Source organism: Hippopotamus amphibius, chromosome 1 (assembly GCF_030028045.1).
Source record: "Hippopotamus amphibius kiboko isolate mHipAmp2 chromosome 1, mHipAmp2.hap2, whole genome shotgun sequence".
NCBI lineage: Eukaryota > Metazoa > Chordata > Mammalia > Artiodactyla > Hippopotamidae > Hippopotamus > Hippopotamus amphibius.
Genome location: NC_080186.1, coordinates 154,970,991 through 154,990,200, shown reverse-complemented (window position 1 = coordinate 154,990,200; position 19,210 = coordinate 154,970,991). Strand labels below are relative to the sequence as shown.

Genomic DNA, 19,210 nt, shown 5'->3' with positions numbered 1-19,210 from the left:
GTGTAGCCAGACTTGTAGACTATCTTGATCCAACATCTGAGCCAAGGACTCAAGGCTAACTCCTTTAAATCCAATGAATCACACACCTTCTGGAAGCTTTCCCCAGGACAGCAAGGAAGTTTCTTCCCAGAAGCCCATAGCATAACTCTTCTTGCTACTCAATGGCTTAGATAGGGTTAGAGCCCATCCCCGAACCAATAACCAGGGCTGTGGAGTGACATAACTCTCAAAAGCTTAGGCCTGAGTCACAGACTTGTCTCCTGAAGTCAAGTGATGGATAGATTCCCCCAAAACAAAGGGACTACTGTGTGTGTTTGTGTGTGTGTGTGTGTGTATGTGTGTGTGTGTGTGTGTGTGTGTGTGTAGCAGAGAGGTTACATACCCAAATGAAAACTGAAATGATTAAGAGAATGAAGAATGCACGTTAGGAAGGCAATCACAATGTACATTATAGAAGGTTACAACTTGCCCAAGGTCCCAGAACTGGCACGTTCTCAGCTGAGATCTGAAAGTGGGTCATCTGACTCCAAAGCCCACACTCTTAACATCTAGGTTCTACTGCTTCCCAAATAAACCTAGTAATGTCTGGGGAGAGAGAGAACCATTTGTGATCACCAACTGTGTTCTACACACACACACACACACACACACTACACAGTACAATACAGTATAGCATATACAAGGTGCATGTGTAGTCCATATACTGGTATAGACGTACCCATTGTAAAACTACTGAAATTCTTATATTTCACTGTATTGGTTGATAGAGAGCTGCTGCCTGAGCCTTCCTGTTACCCAATCCCTCTCCTGCCCCCCTGCCTCCTGTCTTCTACTCTCTCACCCACCAACTCCCTTGATCCAGCAGCTTAAGTACTAATTTCTGGCCCAAACAGGGGTCCCTTAAGGTTCTGCTCCTGTGCCCCCACCAGCATCCAGATGACAGACTTTATCGGTTACCATCAACAGACCACAATTGGTCTTGTTCCTTTCTGGTTCCTCTTACTTTGTAGACTCTTTCCCTTCCTCTAACTAGTACTTTTCTTTACTTAAAACCTCCTGGGTTTGCGTGGAAGACCCAAGAGACCTGAGATCAGGCTGGTCTCTGCGGCAGAGTGATTTACTCTGTGTCCTTGTCTCCTTGGGAGCAGGAGGCATAAACGTTACCTAGGATTCTAGCTGTGTGAACCCAAATTAAAGAAAACGATGGTAATGAATGAGCATTGACTAATGCTACACGGTAAGGCAGGAAGCCTTGTCATCTAAACATTCTGCCTCCAGAAACTACGAAATGGTTGAAAATATCAAGTCTCTGGGATGGTGGTACATGGCCATCCTTCTCAAACTGGAGTGTCTGTACTGTTGTACTGTTGGGGATTCACCGTCCTAGAGCAACAGATTTATCCAGAGTAAGAAAGGTGGAATTTTACTTTTATATTAACAGAGATATGGATATATTCTAGAGTAGGGTACCAAGTCTACATGATTTTCAAATATACAATAGAAATTATGAAAAAAATGAAACTCGCTGCAGACCAATTTCAACCACACCCAGACCCCTGGGTATATTAGGACATCCACTCTCCTGAGGGGAAGTAAGATATGAATGTTTGAGATAAAAACTAAGATTGCACCTTGAAATCTTTGGTTGTAATCTCAGTTCTGTCTGTTACTTCTAATCTTGAACCATCTCTGAGCTTCCCCTCATTCATTTGCAAAACTGGGTGTAATATCTAAGTTACGGAGCTGTTGTGAGGAATAAGAGAGATGTTGTCTCTCAAATGCCTGCCACGTGCCTGCCACAAGGACAATAAATAATAGCTCTCACCACTCTCGTGACTTACGGGAAGTACAGCAGTTTGAAAACATTATTATGGACTAGCCTCAAACACCTCTTCCTTTGGCCATGGCCGACCCTGCTAATCACTCTTTCCCCTTGGACATGGAGGTCCTTTACCAACACAGCCTGAAAGCCTTCAGTCCCTTTACTTGATTTCCTTGTAATGGCTTCTGAAACGAATACTCCCTTGAACAAACTGTGGGAAAGGCTGGAATTGAACAACCCCAAAAAGTAGTAGCCAGAAAGTTGCTAAGAGAGTAGATTTTAAAAGTTCTCATCACAAGAAAAAAAACCCATGGCTGTGTGTGGTGATGGCTGCTAACTAGACATATTGTGGTGGTCATTTCAGAATATACACAAATATCAAATTATTATGTTGCACACCTGACACTAATATAATAGTCAATTCTATCTCAATTTTTTAAGAAAAGAAGCAGCGTCCAGTTGGTAAAAAAGTTGAGGATGATACCTGGTCCTTAATACTCCAGTCCTGGCAGCTTTTCAATTCTGCCTCCTGTTCGAAATTATGTGTTTTTGCTTACAATTTCCCATCACACTCTCACACCCTCTTTTCTTAACATGGGTCTGTTTATATGACCAACAGCTTTCATGTAACATTGTAATTAATATATTATATGCATCATAAAATATTATAAAATAATATCATATAAATATATATAATTAAAATATTATACAGCTAATATTTCCCCCCCTCTCAAGAACTTGGAGAGGACCCAATCTAGGACAGCATTATGTAACAAAGAATTAAACCCAAACTGTGGACCTGTCAGAAAGCCGTGGGACATGGAAGGAATTGAGTTTGGTTTGGATACACTGGTTTTCCTCTTCCTTCTTCTCATAATACCCCATATCAGATTGCAGGGTGAGCAACTTGATTCCAGGGTAGGCGCAGTGAAGGGTTGTAATTAGCCTATTAAGTTCTGCTAATGTCTTGTTAAAGTCATTCAGGTGAGAACAGCAGATATATCAGTTCCGCCTTGGACCCTGCCACAGGGAGCGTTGCATTTCCACACTGCTATTTATACTTCTCACAGTAGGAATCAGCTGATTCAGCAGGACCTGGCCTTTTCTGTTTCATCAAATCAAGATACAATGGAAGATTTCTACAGAATGTGTGTGTTCCTAGAATTGTACTTTACCACTCTGCAAATGGTGGGGTTTTTTAGTCGCAAGAGTAAATGCAGTGCATCTGACATAGATGGAAGGTGTTTTGTTGTTGTTGTTGTTCCTATTCTTTTGTTTTTGTTTTTCTCTTCTTAGGAGAAAAAGAAATACATGGCTTATTATTCCAGAATTTTGAGAAGCCAAGGGATTAGATTCAGTCATTTTTCTGGCCAATATTTATTTAAGCACTGACTTTGTTCTGGGCACTTTGATGAGCCTGGGAGCTACAGCACTGAACAGTACAGAAAAGATGTCCTTGCTCTGAGAACATACATTCAGGGGGTGGGGGTGGGGGGAGACAAATAATGAACAAGTAAAGAAGAAAATAGGTAATGATAGTGCTGTGTTAAAAATAAGATGGAGGTGAAGAGATGAGGATGGAGAGGGCTACTGCTCTAGATTGGGTGGTAAGGAAAGAACTTAGAGGACATGATATTTTAGCTGAGATCTGAATGACAAGGAGACACAAGCCACCTGAATGTCTAGGGAGACAGGATTGCAAGCAGAGGGGAAAACAGGTAAAGCAGACCAAGAAGACCAGTGCGGCTGGAGCATGTGTGGCAGGGAGGAGGATGCTATGAGATGCAGCTCAGGGCTCTGCAGGACTAGCGCACCTACAGGTCATATAAGGCCAGGAGTAAATGGTACAGACTTTATTCCCCATGGGTTGGGAGCCAGTGGAGGACATTAGGCAGGGAAGATGTGTGGAATGAAAAACACCGCCCTGGGTGCTGTGTGGCTAATGGATTGTCAAGGGACAAGAGGAGAAGCAAGAAGAACAAGGTACTATAGCAAACTTCAGCTGAAAGATGATGGTGGTAGCACTGGAGACGGTAATTCTAAAGTGTGTGTATGTGTGTGTGTATATATATGTTTTCACTGTAGTAAAATTTATCATTTTAACCATTTTTAAGTGGCAAAGTACATTAAGTATGTTTACACTGCTATGCAACCATCACTACTGTCCATATGTATAACTTTTTTGTCATCCCAAACTGAAACCATAAACATTAAACAATAAATCATCAATCCCTCTCTCCCCACAACCCTTGGGAACCTCTATGCTATTTTCTGTCTGTGAAGTCGACTAGCCTAAGGACCTCATGTAAGTGGAATCATACAATAATTGCTCTTTTGTGCCTGGCATATTTCACTTAGCATAATGTCTTCAAGGTTCATCCACATTGGAGAATGTGTTAGAATTTTTTTCTTTTTTAAAGCTGAATAACATTCCATACGTATATACCACATTTATCTATACACCCATCGATGGATACTTGGGTGGTTTCCACCTCTTGGCTATTGTAAATAGGGCTTCCATGGGTGTACAAATATCTGTTTAAATACCTGCTTTCACTTCTTTGGGATATATACCCAAAAGTAGAATTACTAGATCGAGTGTTAATTTCATGGTTAATTTTTTTTTTTTTTAGGAACCACCATACTGTCTTAGATAATTATATTTTAAAGGTTGAGTTATCCAGAGTTGCTGAGGGGCTGGTGTTATGAGCTAAGAGAAAGAAAAGAAATAAGAATGATTTCAAGATTTTCATTTTTATAATGGGAGAATATTGGGGCCGTATACTGGGCTAAGGATTTGGGGGATAAGGGGGTTTTGGTGTTTGTGTGGGATGTGATGGATATCAAAGGTTCTCTGCAAGACATATTATATTTATCATGGATGCTAAACACACAGATGGAGACATCAGGTAGGAAGTTTTATATATTATTAGTTGAATTCCTGTGTCAGTGTTGGAGATAAAAGGTATATGATAGGAGGTCATGCTCTGCGGGGGGTAGGCTGTAGCGATGACAAAGGAGTGATTGAGGAAATGGGAGTGAGGAAACAGTTGGGGTGCATGTTTTCAGCTCCCCAGGTGATCCTAGACATATCCAGGTTTGGTACCTACCCAGGTAAACCATCTTATAGATTGCCTCAAATGAAGGAAACCATGTAGGGTTATTGGAGAAGATGGAAAAGATAAGAATTGGTGCTAAATTTCTGAACTAGAAAATCTCAACTTGTTCTAACAGGAATGTTAATACAGCACCTGGGTTGATCTTCATTTCCTTTCTCCAGCTACATGAATAAGCAGTCACGTCACACTGCGGTTCACCCAGTAGTGACTTAGAGGTTGCCTCATCACATTTTAGAGAAACGATGTGCTTAGAATCTATGCTTATGTACTTGATTTTTCTGTTAAAAGTCCACTTTTTCTTTTATAGTGTTCTTAGATTTCCGTCCTATTCTTCCTCTGGATTTAGTAACAAACATGCCTCTTTACCACTTTAAATCCCCGTGACATGGTTCCTTATGAACCTCTCTTTCCCTCCCCATCCCTGAAGGAACTATGTCTCATCTCTCATTATATTTCCCACATCCTAACACAGTGACTTATCCAAGTAGATAAATGTTTGATGAATAAATGAATATGAGATTGAAGCAGGATGTATCACCTTAAACTATGACCTCTCTGATCTCTTTATTCTTTAAGCTGCAAGGCAGTTTCTGGGGAAAGTAGTGGATATAACGAAATATGGCTATATCAGAAACAAATGACGCCTAGGGATTTAATAGAAAGCTCATAAAGTGCCAAACCCACAGCAATTCATCTCTCCCAGCAAGCCCTCATAAATTCGGGCCACAAAACCATCATGCTCACCTTGCCACACCCAAGTCTCTCCCTTCCTGGCAGGGCTCCTCAGAGCCTCCTCCTTGCCTGGCAAACACTACCTGATGCTCACTGGTGCAGATCTGAAAGAGGTGGCAAGAGCCTAAGGCTAGTTTACCTTGAGCTTAAACTTCAGTGTGTTTGATGGTGTGCTGTAGTGCTCTGATATATCCTGGTTTATGTATTAATCAAGAAACCATCCCCGGCATCAAGAATTTCGTGATCCAGTTGGAGAAAAAATGAATAGAAGTGTGATAAATGTTGTGATGGAAGAAGTATACCATGCAGAGCACATAGGAGGGGCCGTTGACTCAGAATTGGAAAATCAGGGAAGGCTCTCTGCAGGAAGTGGCATCTGAGCTATAAGGTGAGGGATGAATCTGTATTTTCTGGGTACAGTGGTTCAAGGCTCTGATTCAGGCAGAGGAATAGCAGACGGTGAGGGAATGCAGAAAGTTTTTAGGGAACTCCATGTGGCTGGCACGGGAGCTGGATTATGAAAGGGCCATGTGAGTGAATTTAGACTTGATTTTTGAAATAATGAAATCCATCAAAGGGGTTAGGGTGGAGTCTGTAATATTAAGAGTTTAGCCAGAGAAACATGCAATTTGAAACCCTCTTGCACTGTATGTTTTTATAGCAAATTGTACCCTGAACCAGAGAAAATTTTGCCACAGCCACAAACGACCACTTATGAATCTAGAAGTAATTTTAAGAATCTAATAAACTAAATGAAAAAATATTCAAAGCTCACGAAAGTACCCATGCACCTGCCTGTTGGGTGGGGCATATACTTGGTTCTGTCTGTAGGTAAGAGGCTTGTTATTCATTAATGTTTTCAAGAAAAGAGGACTCGCATGATCTTGCTCTGTTGAAGACAAAGGTCACCTTATTCTAGGGACATAAAGCCACTTGACTAGGCTGAAAATGTGTTCCCAAACCTGTTGCAGAATTTCTTCCCTAATGGATTCTGTGAATTGAGGTTGAAGACCTTTAATGGTACATTAGGGAAGGGCAGTGAAAACCAGCGTGTGGAAGAGTGAGGGCTGTTATGAACTACAGAGCTGTGCTCTGATTGAGGAACGCTGCTCACAATAATATTTGTTTCTTGAGGTGTTTTAAAACTCTACAGGCCATTCCTTTAAGTAGTTACCATCAAACCTCTAAGTATTTACCATCAAACTACTGCCTTCATTGGAAGAGGGTGGATTGTGTTCCCTTCTATGGGTTTAAGGATCTCACCAATGCATGGAAAACTGGTCCAAATCCTTTAATTAACAACCCTAGGAATAATACTTATGAAGCAACCAGAGGCATATAGCATCATCCTAAAAAAGATTCTAATCTCTGCAAGTTTAAAATATAATCACCTTATAGATCATTTTGTTTCTCATTTTATAGTCTTTAAGTTCATTTCATCAGTGTAGCTCTAGAGTTACACAGTCAACAATGATAGTACTACTGCCTTATGACAATCTAAATGCTATATGATCACACACTATGATAGATAGATAGATGGAGACATAGATATAGACATAGATATAGATAACTAACAAGGACCTACTGTATAGCACAGGGAACTCTACTCAATATTCTGTGATAACCTATATGAGAAAAGAATCTGAAAAAGAATGAATATATGTATATGTATAACTGAATCACTTTGCTGTACACCTGAAACTAGCACAACATTGTACATCAACTATACTCTAAGAAAATTTTAAAAATAAAAATAAGTAAATAACATAAAAATTATACCTAAAATTTAAATAAACAAATAAATAAATGTCATATGATCTATGGAGCAATACTTACATGCTTGGATATAATATGCTATAGAAATTAATAGTCTTTTGAATGAGGGAGACCCAGGTTCAGAGCCCAGTTTTTCTGTTTATGAGCTCTGTAACCTTGGGTTAAGTTACTAAACCTCTTTAAGCCTCAGTGTTCTGATCTAGAAATTAGGGGTATTACTGGTAATCATCTCAATTCCCTGCGAGGAATGAGATTGTGAGAGATGAAGAGCTAGTGCATTGTTTCAACCCTAGCTACCAATCTTGAGCAGTTCACCTTTATCCTTTAGTTCTGCTTGTTTTGCTATGAACAACTTTCTGCTTTCTTTTTACTCCCTTAGGGATATGAAACCTGACAATATTTTGCTGGATGAACATGGTAAGTAAATGATTTGTCTGCAGTCAACCACATGACATGCATGTAGAACAAGTTGCTTCTCCCCAGCAAAGGAGTTCAGTTGAGTTATATATACAAACTCCAGTTTCTATATATAACCCAGTATACTGGGGAACTTTATCATTTATTGCAGTGGCATAATACCCCAGTACACCCTTAAATAACCTTGCATTTACACAAGGAGAAAGTCATTCTCTTTTCAATTTTCTTCTATTCCTACTGCTTTCTTCAAGAAAACCATCCTAGTTTTTTGTTCCTAGTTTGCCTTAATATTTCTATAGCAATCACCTCTCTTTTTCTCATAAAGACAGAAGAGACCTCAAGGTTAGAGCATTTGGTAGGCAATAGTATCTACCTAGAGATTTGTGACACTATTTTGTTCTCATTTTATCTACTTTGAGGCTTTCCTTCTCATGAGGGCAAATTGGTTTTACATCTACAGGAGAGATATCAGGTTTTCTGTTCAGTTAACAAAAAATCAGTCCACTTAAAGAAACATATAAAGTAGATAAGAGTTTATGTGGTACCCACAGGGATGTGGCAATGACCCTGAAGGTGATAAATGACCACCTGAAGTTCAAGAAACACTGATTGAAGATGTCCTGTAGAACAAGCTTTGGCCAACAGTGATTAAACGTGGATACTCTCTAATATTATTTTAATGTACATTTGGATTTATTGGTACATCAGAGCAGACCTGTAGGACACACAGCCTGTGTGTTAGAAATGTTACAGAGGCAATGAGATCCTTGTTAAATTTTTAGAAAGCTGCTAAGGGAGGGAGTCCTAAATATGCAAAGCTCTGTATTTATTTGACTTTCTTGCAAAAGGGATTTGCGAGTGGGACTGAAACTCCACAGACCATCCACTGCTCATTATTTATTTACCTAGTTGCATTTTAAACCTGATTTGCCAGATGCCACATGTGCTCAGAGGGCTAGAAAACACTTTTGTGTATGACCTCTAATTTCAAAGCTCGGAGTCATTATTTATTTATGGACTGTCTAAAAAGATTTGTTCCACTTTCTTCCAATGCCTTATTTCTTCTTTCCCTTTACCGCTCCTGGCATTCGGGAACAGATTCTCTGAATCTCAGAAATGTGGGCACAGTGAGACGACATGAAGGTGACTTTCATTAAAACCCCAGCTGTCTCTGCCTTAAATAGGAAGCAGGATCCCCTCACACCTGTGCAGATAAACTCTGTGGAGCTTCACAACTGTGGACAAGGCCTCCCCTAGCCTCTAGAGGCCACCTTTGCACACTGTAGAAAAAAGGTGCTCTGTGTGCCCACCACAGCCTTGCGAAGGTGACCACTGGTCTTGCAGAGCCTGGTTTGGGGTTCTGTCTCCACTTCCCCCTCAACTGCTTGCCTTTGTGTCCTGTATATCGCTTGACCATTTGTTGGGGCCCTGAATGGTAACGTATTGGTCCTGTCAACCAAAAGCTTTTCTAGATTTGCCTTCCATTCAGAGAGCAACGTTTCAGTCTTGGATCTCAAATGTAGCTTCATCTTATTTCTCCCGTGAGGTCATTCTGTTTTCTTTCATTCAGCTTCTTTCTCTTCCTCATTTTCTTGTCAACTTGGTGATTGTAGATTAGGGGAAAGAGCCAGGAACAAATTAGTCTTCAAGTTTAACCGCCCTTAGGGACTACCCTTGGGAAAGATTAATTGTGTGATATTGTAGATAAGAGCATGGGTTCTGAGCTCAAAACCGGGTTCTCTCACTCACCAGCTCTGAGAGTCCAACAGCTTGCCTAAAACTTCTCTGCACCTTAGATTCTTCAGGGATGAAAGGCATTCCTACTTCTCAGGGTCACTGTAAACTCTAACTGACACACTGTTTATAAAGTGCTTGATTGCCACATGCACAAGAAAATCACTCAATAGCAGTTAAATGCCTGTATGACTCCTTGAGGTAGTAGGGGCTTTCTCCCTTAGGGAAGGAAACAGACAATTTCACCTTGTTTTATGTGACTTTGTCTATATCATATAGGGTCCGTGAAAGCTGGGTCCTTACCTGTCTTTACTAAAGAATTATTTTGATTTCAGGAGGGATACACCAAAGATTGTATATGTCTACGTGTTAGGCCTTGTGTTGAAACAATTTTGTCTGCCCCTTAATTCTCAGGTGACTACACTTTCAGTGGCCCATTCTGCCTTCCCTTCAGGCGTGCAGAGGGCTAATCCCACTTTGCAGGGCGTTGTATTCTTGGTTGGACTGGGGCTCTGCTGCTTAGGGGCTCTGAGCGGGCGTCCCAGTCTGCCTGAGGGACGGTCCCAGTCTACACCTGTTATCTGGTGTACAATTTATAAAGACCTGTTCACTCTCAAATTTGGGGGTTTGGACAGTGGCTTAAGAGGGGGCAGTTCTGTATTTTTTCCCATCCTAAACTCAACTGACGAATCACTGCTGTCAATAAGAGAAACACTGCTTTGGGAAGGACTAGATATGTGAATGGGATAGAAGCAAACAAACAAAGTTGAAAGCCATTCTCTAAGCGTGTCCTGAGCATCCATTTCTGGAGAAGCCAATTTTTGAGGTTATTATTTTCTGTTTATTCAAATCCTGAAACATGAAGCTTTCAGGCATTGCTCAGGGACCATAATTAACTACTTTGAAAGGAAGAAATTCCTGGTGGCCGCTGCTCCCCAGCTCATTATGCAGAGCTGCTCTTGTGAGAACCAGCTGGACCACAAATCAGTGCCTGCCTTTGGGAGTGCTTTCGGATGTGATTTTCCACGTCTCATGTTTGAAACCCTCATTTGTCTCCTCTGTCCACAGGTCTAACATTTCCCCTTTATGGACAAGATCACGTGTGCCTCTTGGGTGGGGATTTAGCAACTGTGAAGGATGATTGCTTCTCTCTAATACGCCTCCTATGCCGTTCCTCCCAGTGAGCTGTGTATTATACCACATGGCTTATATTTTCATTCAGCATCATCAGTAACAGGCAGAAACTGTGTTTTACTCTGATTCATACTGGTTCGTGTTCAGCAGAAAAGATTGATATTTAAAGGAGCTCAATCCTTTTGTAAATGGAGGATCCTTCCACTGGCATGAATGAACATTTCTTATACATCAGAATCTGACTTAAAAATGTTTTTCATTTAGCGCATACCTGTTCTCCTTGCATGTCTCACTCACTAGTTCAGAGCCCAAGACGGCATTAGATCTTGGATGGCTCATAACCAAATGTCCTGATAAACAGTTTTCATATCCTACCAACTTAGGTACCCCATCCAATTCTGTCACTTCCATGGTGTCTAAAAGTCTTGTGTTTTTCCTAAACTATTCAGGAAATAAGTGCTGCATACAGAGGAACAATAATGTCTCCCTGGTGTATCTGAGAGGGGTACCACATCCTCTGTAATTTAGGCTTCATAATATCATCCCTAGTCACAGGGAATAGAGAAAGGCAAAAATTCAGTTTGGGGGTGTGAGGGGGAACTAAGCCTGCTACCTTAACAGCTTCTCCCTTGCATAGTCCCAAAATGTACCTAAAAATCAAGTGGGTAGCATCTGTATACACACACACACACACACACACACAGTAGAACACTGTACCCTATCCCCAGATAATCAGATTGATGTCTCAACTAGTTCAACTAGTGCCTGAGGATATGAATTTTTAATAAGAGTCCTAAAAAAATGTGGTACACATGACCTACACATTTTTGAGTTGGGGAAATTATTGAAAGGAGCCATGCCAACCAATTGGTTATGGTGTCCTTAAGGGCTGTGTTGAGAAACATCCTCAGGCTGAACACATGCACAGTGAGAAACAGCATAAATAATGACCACAGTGATGATGAAATTCAGTGACTCAATACCAGGAACTCCGATTTTTAATGTGATTCTGTGCCTCAAGGTACAGAGGTGAAAAGAACAGGCAGATTGCTCCCTAGGGTCCTCAGTCAGGAAGTTCTGAACCTTATACCTGAAAAACTTCACAGTAAGGCAGTGATTCTAACTGGGGATGCTTTTCTTCTCTGTCTCTCCCTGCAGGGGACACTTGGCAATGTCTGGAGACATTTTCGATGGTCAGGATTTCAGCCAGGAGTGGGAAGTGCTTTTGGCATCTAGTGGGTAGAGGCCAGGAATGCAGTTAAGCATTCCACCATGCACAGGACAGCCCTTCACACCAAAGGATGATCAGGTCCAAGATCTTAGTAGTTCAGGTTGGAAAGCTCTGTTCTAAAGCTCCCTCAGGGCCAGGGCTTATGGGAAGAGCCAGAGTGGTCGCTCACTCCCAAGCAATTCCTATGTCCCTCCATCAGCAGGTGACCGAACCTTTCTCTGGGAGCCAGCACTCACGTTCATTTCCACAGCACAGAAAGGAACTTGGCAGAAAGATCCCCAAGGTGAGCAGAGGGAAGTATGGCAGCATCCTGAGCCTGAGATATAGGGCTGGTGACCACGGGCTCCATGAAGTTCTGCTTTCCTTGTTCAGCTTGAGAGCACTAGGCTACAGTTTCCAGTAGATCCTGACTTTGAAATAATTCCTCCCCATCGTTTACTATGCATCCTGGTGGGGGAATCCTGAGCCAACCAGAAGGTAGTTCTTTTAGTTTCTTCAGCTCTTTGGTCTTATGATACAGCGCAAAAAGGTTATGGACAATTTGTAACCCACCAAAGGAGTCCTGGACCAAATTCTAGATCCTAATTCTAGCTCTGCTACTTCGAAGCACTGAGAACATAGCCAGAAACAGCTCTTCTGTAAAACAGAGATTACTTCACTCAGCTAAAGTATGTGAAAACCTTTTGAAAACTGCAGTTAATCATACAAATGTAATACTACTTACAAGATAAAATTAACCTTTTTTCAGCCACATTCAAAAGAAACATAATGAGTACTTACTGCGGTCAAGATCTTCTACTAAGCCAGGACTTCTTTTGAAAGCATGGTCTCAAAATTTACTGGATATCAGAATCACCTGGGGAGCTTATTTAAACTGAGGCCCCACCCCCAGAGTTTTTGATTCAGTAGGCAGGGGTAGGGCCCAGGAATTTGCATTTTTAACACATTTCCAGGTAATACTGATGCTGCTGGTCTGGGGACCACAGTTTCCCAAATTGCTCTAGAGCATCCTCCGTCTTCTACTTCTACATGAGCCTAGTCAGTCTCAGGATTGAGTCAGCTCAGAAAACCTGCTCAGGGTAAAGTAGAGGATCCCATGCCTGGCTGCCCATCTGAATCACCTGTGGAGTTTCTTCTTACTGTTTTTAACAGGAACTGGTGGCTCTCCCAGCAGTCCCACTGCCTTGGAGTCTCAGGAGAGTGAAGTCCAGGCATGTGGGTTTTGCAGAATGATGCTGGAGAGTCTTAGCATGACAGATAGCAACAATTGGATATGTACCTCCTGCCAGATGCCGAGCTAGGTCTTCCACAGCATTATTTCATTTGATCTTCCCAACAACCTCATGAGAAGACGACTGCTATGGCCTCAACTTTACAGACAGGATAAGTCACCTTTTTGAGGTAGCACAGCCAGTGAGTGATAGAGCCAGGACTTGAACCCAGACAGTCAGAGTCCAAAGAACAGGCTCTTAATCACTCAGTCTCCAGATTCACCAATTTTGTATCAAACCTTATAAACCGCTGATCCAGTGCTTTGAGTGTGACCCATGGGGAGAAACAGAGAAAATACTGAAACAACCTATGTTATGATGGGGTGAGTTCTTGAAATCATCTGTTGGTACCATTTGTGCAAAAATGTCTTCACTTTCAGCTTGATGAGCGCTACTTTTACTTTGTTAAAATGTCATCAGATAAAAACAAAACACTTTTTGCACCAAACAAAACCCTGATGATAAAGACAGTGAGATTTATCGTTGGTGGTGCACTGGGTGCTATCAGGAAGCAGAGAGTGAACTTGGCAGGGGCAGTGTGGTCTGTGAGATATGGAAGAAGAATCCCTTCCAATTACCACCATATCTCATCACAACCACAGAAGCATGCAAATGGAAATGCCAACACTTCAGCATCCTCTCAAAGCATGTGACTTTCATGCCAACAGGTAACACAACGGGCTTGTCTGCCTGAGCTGCTGGTACTGCCCTTTCCTACTCCTAGCTGTGAATACAAGGACCCTACTACCCTTCGTAGGGTGTGCTCTCTGCTGAACTCAAGTGTTAGACCCGCACAATATTGCTGGGAGTATGAACGCTGCGGAGAGACCCTAGGCATCACCTCGTCCACGCATGACTGTTTTTTCTTACAGGAAGCTTAGGTTCAACACAGGAAAGGAACTGCCACTCTACGATGTATTGGGGCAGAATTCAGCACAGGACCCGGGTCTCCTGGCTCCCAGCCTAGGGCTCTTTCTGCAGCCTCTTTAAAAATAAAACTTGACTTTCACCCCCTACTTTCCTTTGGTATGTTATTTTATTGGGGACCCCTGGAGACAACCTGAACTATCAGACAAAAAACTACTGATGATATTCAGAAAAACAAGAAAAGAACTGTTTCTTGGCAAAGAAATAAATATCTGTATCCACAGTCATGTCTGCTTTGTATTAACAATGTTTGTCTCTTCAAAAAAAAAAAAGATCCTATAAAGATGCTTGGAAATTTGATACTTTGAATAGTTCTTACCTGCCCCCCTCTTGATACTCACAGACTATACCAACTTAAAATGCTGCCAACAGACCAAAATTGCCAAAGTAGAATTTACCAGAGGATGAGCTCTTAGAGACCAAGGTTAAAACTTTCTGACATTGAACTACAAATTTACAACCGACACTAACCTTTTCATATCATGTTTTGGCACCTGGAGGGTTGCTGGTTTAGACTATATTGGTCTTGAGGATAGGGTAATTGAGTTTTTACGGCCTATACCCAATTGCAAATGGTGTACAAGAATTTACAAACTCAGCTTCTAGGTACTTTTTTTTTTTTAAGAACTTTTATTGAGATACAGTTAATAGACAATAAACTGCATATATTTAGAGTGTACAATTTGGTATTTTGTTTCTTATTAGTAATGTATATATGGCAATCCCAATCTCCCAATTCATTCCCCGCCAACCCCCTGCTTTCCCCACTTGGTGTCCATATGTTTGTTCTCTACATCTGTGTCTCTATTTCCACCTTGCACACCAGTTGATTTGTAAGCTTCTAGGTAGTTTCGATAAAAAAAAAAAAAAAGTGGTGTGCCGCTGGGTTGAATGGAACTTAACGTTCTCTGTGGTTCTTCTCCCTCGCAGGGCACGTGCACATTACAGACTTCAACATTGCTACGATGCTGCCCGTGGAGATGTGCATCACCACCGTGGCCGGCACCAAGCCTTACATGGGTATGGGCCCCCTGAGCTGCCGTAGTGACTAAGAGGAAGGCTTTTTTTTTTCATTCCTATAGACACCACATACTATGGGTGCAATCATCTGTAGGGCCTTGCAACTAGAAATGACAAGTCTCCCTCCGACTTTACCCGGAGAGCTTCTGATTTCACGGGTCCGAAGTGAACCTTGGGAATCTCCTTTTAGCAAGCACCCAGTCTGATCTTGATTCAGGAGGGTCATGGATTACATATAAAAACACTGTTTTATGAATATTAAGGACAGTTTCTACCTATTTCCTGATGGAGAACATTAGTTAATTCAGTAAATATCTACTAATGGCCTCTGTGTGCTCAGCGCTGTTTCAGGCACTGGAGATCCTGTAGGCAGCAAGACATACAAGGTCTCCAGCCCGTGAAGCTTACCTTCCAGTGAGACGAGTTTAAAAAAAAAAAAAGAATCAGAGAAGGTACAGCAGTAAGTAGGATGGTAATATGTGACCTAAGTATTATTATACCCATGATTTATATAATTCTGCATAACATGCGTAGGACTACAAGTTCACAAAATGCTTTCCCGTTATAATTTTGGTTTTAGGTTTATCATCACAACAATCCCATGAGTAATTCACAGGCAAAATATTTGAACTTAAATTAAAGGCAAGAGCAATGCCACTTTCAGTATTTCATTCTCTTCCTCATAGAACTAAAGAGAGAGAAGAAAAGAGAACTCTGTGCAGGGCCACCTCACTTTCCAAGAGAAGGAAATCATCTCTGGGGGAAAATGAGCCTGATTTTATATGGTATTTGAATAAGTGCAAATTTCCTGGCTTCCAATTATCAGTGGAGGGAATAAGTCTCTTTTGTCGCTTCTAAAATAATGGATGTGTATAATTCAGCCTACTTTCTGGCCTAAAACCCATGGTCCTCAAATGATAACAAGGAATCTCCGAGCCTGCTGGTCTATTGAGTTTATTCCCCAGGTTTCCTGGGTTTCCATATTAAGGGCTATTTTCTTGGAGCCAAATCAGAAAATACGCATCTGGGTTTTCTAGGCCTGGTTTCCATGGTGAGAGGAGTACAGGAAGACCATCTTTCTTTTCTCTCCCCAGTGATTTCAAATACAATATCCCTATAATTTGATTCTCCTCAAAATTGGCATTTCCAGTCTTTTCATGACATAGAGCCAGGAAACTGGAATCCAGTCAAGTTTCTCTGCACCTCTCCACCTCACCCTTGTAATTAGCAATTACTAATATTTACTGAAAGCCTTCCAGGGATCAGACAATGTGTTAAGTATTTTGCATTCATTGACTCATTTATTTTTTTCTCAACAACCCTGTGAGGCAAACTGTAATTATCACCATTTTACAATGAGGAAAATAAGAAGCTAAGTAATGTGCTCAAGATCACATGGCTAAGAATTGAAAAAGCCTAGATTTAAAGCACGCTGTTTCTGACTTTAGGAAATCAAGCTTCTCCCTAAAAGAGAGATAAAGAAATTTAAAAATTTATATATTTATAATTTGTAAATGGTTGTAAGACAAATGAGGCCAGATTCATAGATGTTTCTAATTTTATTTAAAAAATGAATATCTGACTATCAACGGTTACATTTTCATCCAGAAGTTGTTCTTGCCTTTAATTTTTGGATGGGAGTCTTCCTAAGACATATCACAGGCAGAAGTCTGCTTTCTCTTTTTAAAAATTATGTTCCCAATAATTTGGTAAAATCTACCTAACAGACATTCACCAGCACTCATTTTATAGCATTCCTGCAGAATGTAATTAGCAATTAACCAGAAAGAAAAAAACTAGGATGAAATACTGAGTGAAGATTATAGGAATATACAACATTTTCTAATGTAAGATGCTGAGTATATTATACAGCAGTTCCTTAGCTCTGGTGATAAGAAGATGGGCCGTCTGCCAGTTCTTAAGCACCTTCACCTGACAAGGAAGTTTTGCTTTTTTGAACTCATCACCTTCTACCTCCATGCTCTTTCCAATCACTCCAGTGCTTCCTTCTCCCCACCCCTGGTCTGTGTGAATATAATCCAGATCACTTAGAGAACATTCTTCTCCAAATTAACCAAACCAAACAAGCAGATGTACTGTGGAAAATGTGGAAAATGCTGATTAGGCAACAGGGAAATTCATCTCTCTACTTGTAGATATTTATGGTTTCCTTCCAAACCTTTATTATATACACACACAAACATATCTTTTTTAAGTTGGATGATACTGGACTTTTGCAACTGAAACATTCACTTTAAAATGTAATAACAAAAATAATAGGCATCATATAGTGAGCATCTATTTTGTCCCAAGCATTTTGCTAAGTTTTTAACATTGTATCATTAAATTTTCAAAGCAACCCTATGAAATAAGTTTTTATAGATTAAAAAAAAAAAAACCAGACCTACAGAGAAGGTGACCTGATTATAATCACACAGCAAGCGACTGGCAGAGCACCAAGTTAAATCCAAATCAAAAACGTCTCAAGTCCGGAACGCTGATGGTGATGACGACGGAGCAGGAGGAATAATGGCTGACGCTTACTGAGCTCTTCCTATGGGCCAAGCACTGTCCTAAATGCATGTGTTACGTCATTTAAACTAAAAACAATTCAGTGAGGGATGTCAGAGTCTAACTCTCCACATACTTCTGTGCTGTCTCTCTGCCTCCTGGCAATAAGCGTTAACTCAGCCAGAACTGAAACCACTTCTCTCTGACTCCCAAGCCATATATATAACTACCGCTTTTAATATTCACGTGCTACAGAATTAGAGGGCTGCATCAAAATCTATTGAACTAATTGTTCATTGTCAAATGTTAGGTGATTTCTCATTTTGAAATATAAATGAATTTGTGATAATCCTGTTGGCAAGTATGTACTACAGCTTCTTTCTCGTGATAAATCCCCATTCAAGGAATTTCTGGTCAAAGGGTATATATGTTCATGCATTTCCCTCCTGAAAGTTTGTGTTGATTTCTACTCATTTGTTCTGGAAGCATCTGAGGATACTCACTTCCTTGCATCCTCACCAGGCAGGGCTGCACTGTCAATATCTTTTTTTAAAATGAATTAATTAATTAATTTATTTATTGGTTGTGTTGGGTCTTCCTTGTTGCGTGCGGGCTTTGTCTAGTTGCGGGGAGTGGGGGCTACTCTTCATTGTGGTGTGCGGGCTCCTCATTGCGGTGGCTTCTCTTGTTGCGGAGCATGGGCTCTAGGTGCGTGGGCTTCAGTAGTTGTGGCACATGGTCTCAATAGTCATGGCACACAGGCCCAGTTGCTCCACAGCATGTGGAATCCTCCTGGAGCAGGGATGGAGCCCGCATCCCCTGCATTGGCAGGCAGATTGTTAACCACTGCGCCACCTAGGAAGTACCAACACTGTCAATATCTTAATCTTCCCCAAAAGATAAGTGAAAATGGTACCTCATTATGACATTAAAATTGCGTTTTACTTCTTTTGTAAATTGCCTGTTCATGTTCTTTGCCCATTTTCTATTGGGGTGTTAATTCATTTTTTTTTCTATTTCTTATTGATTATGTAAAGAATTCTTGACCTTTATATATAAAGGATATTAAATTCTAATGTATCATATGTGTTGTAAATATGATGATTTCCTACTTTTTAGTTGCCATTGTTCTTATAGCATTTTTGACATGAAGAACTATGTTCCTAGCATCAAACCATTAGTCATATTTTTTGTAGTCTATTTTATTTTTTTATTTTGAAAGGTTATACTCATTTATAGTTATAAAATATTGGCTATATTTCCTGTATTGCACGATATATACTTGTAGCTTATTTTATACTTAATAGTTTGTACTCAATACCCTACCCCTGTATTGGTCCACACCCCCATACTGCCCCTCCTCTCTTCCCTTGCCCCAGTGGTAACCACTGGTTTGTTCTCTGTATCTGTGAGTCAGCTTCTTTTTTGTTTTACTCACTAGTTTGTTGTATTATTTTAGATTCCACATATGTGATACTATACAGTATTTTTCTTTCTGTGTGATTTGTTTCACTTA

The 19,210-nt window shown here is 40.7% G+C and overlaps 1 protein-coding gene across 2 annotated transcripts in view; it reads left to right on the top strand.

The window, feature by feature from the left end:
* The window catches only part of STK32A (serine/threonine kinase 32A), a 119,358-nt gene that overhangs the window by 78,403 nt on the left and 21,745 nt on the right, over window positions 1-19,210 (top strand). For both annotated transcript variants that reach the window (XM_057748126.1, XM_057748117.1), the window contains 2 exons: window positions 7,829-7,866; window positions 15,094-15,183. In XM_057748126.1, coding sequence (XP_057604109.1) covers window positions 7,829-7,866; window positions 15,094-15,183 — 128 coding nt within the window. The remainder of the gene's footprint in view (window positions 1-7,828; window positions 7,867-15,093; window positions 15,184-19,210) is intronic.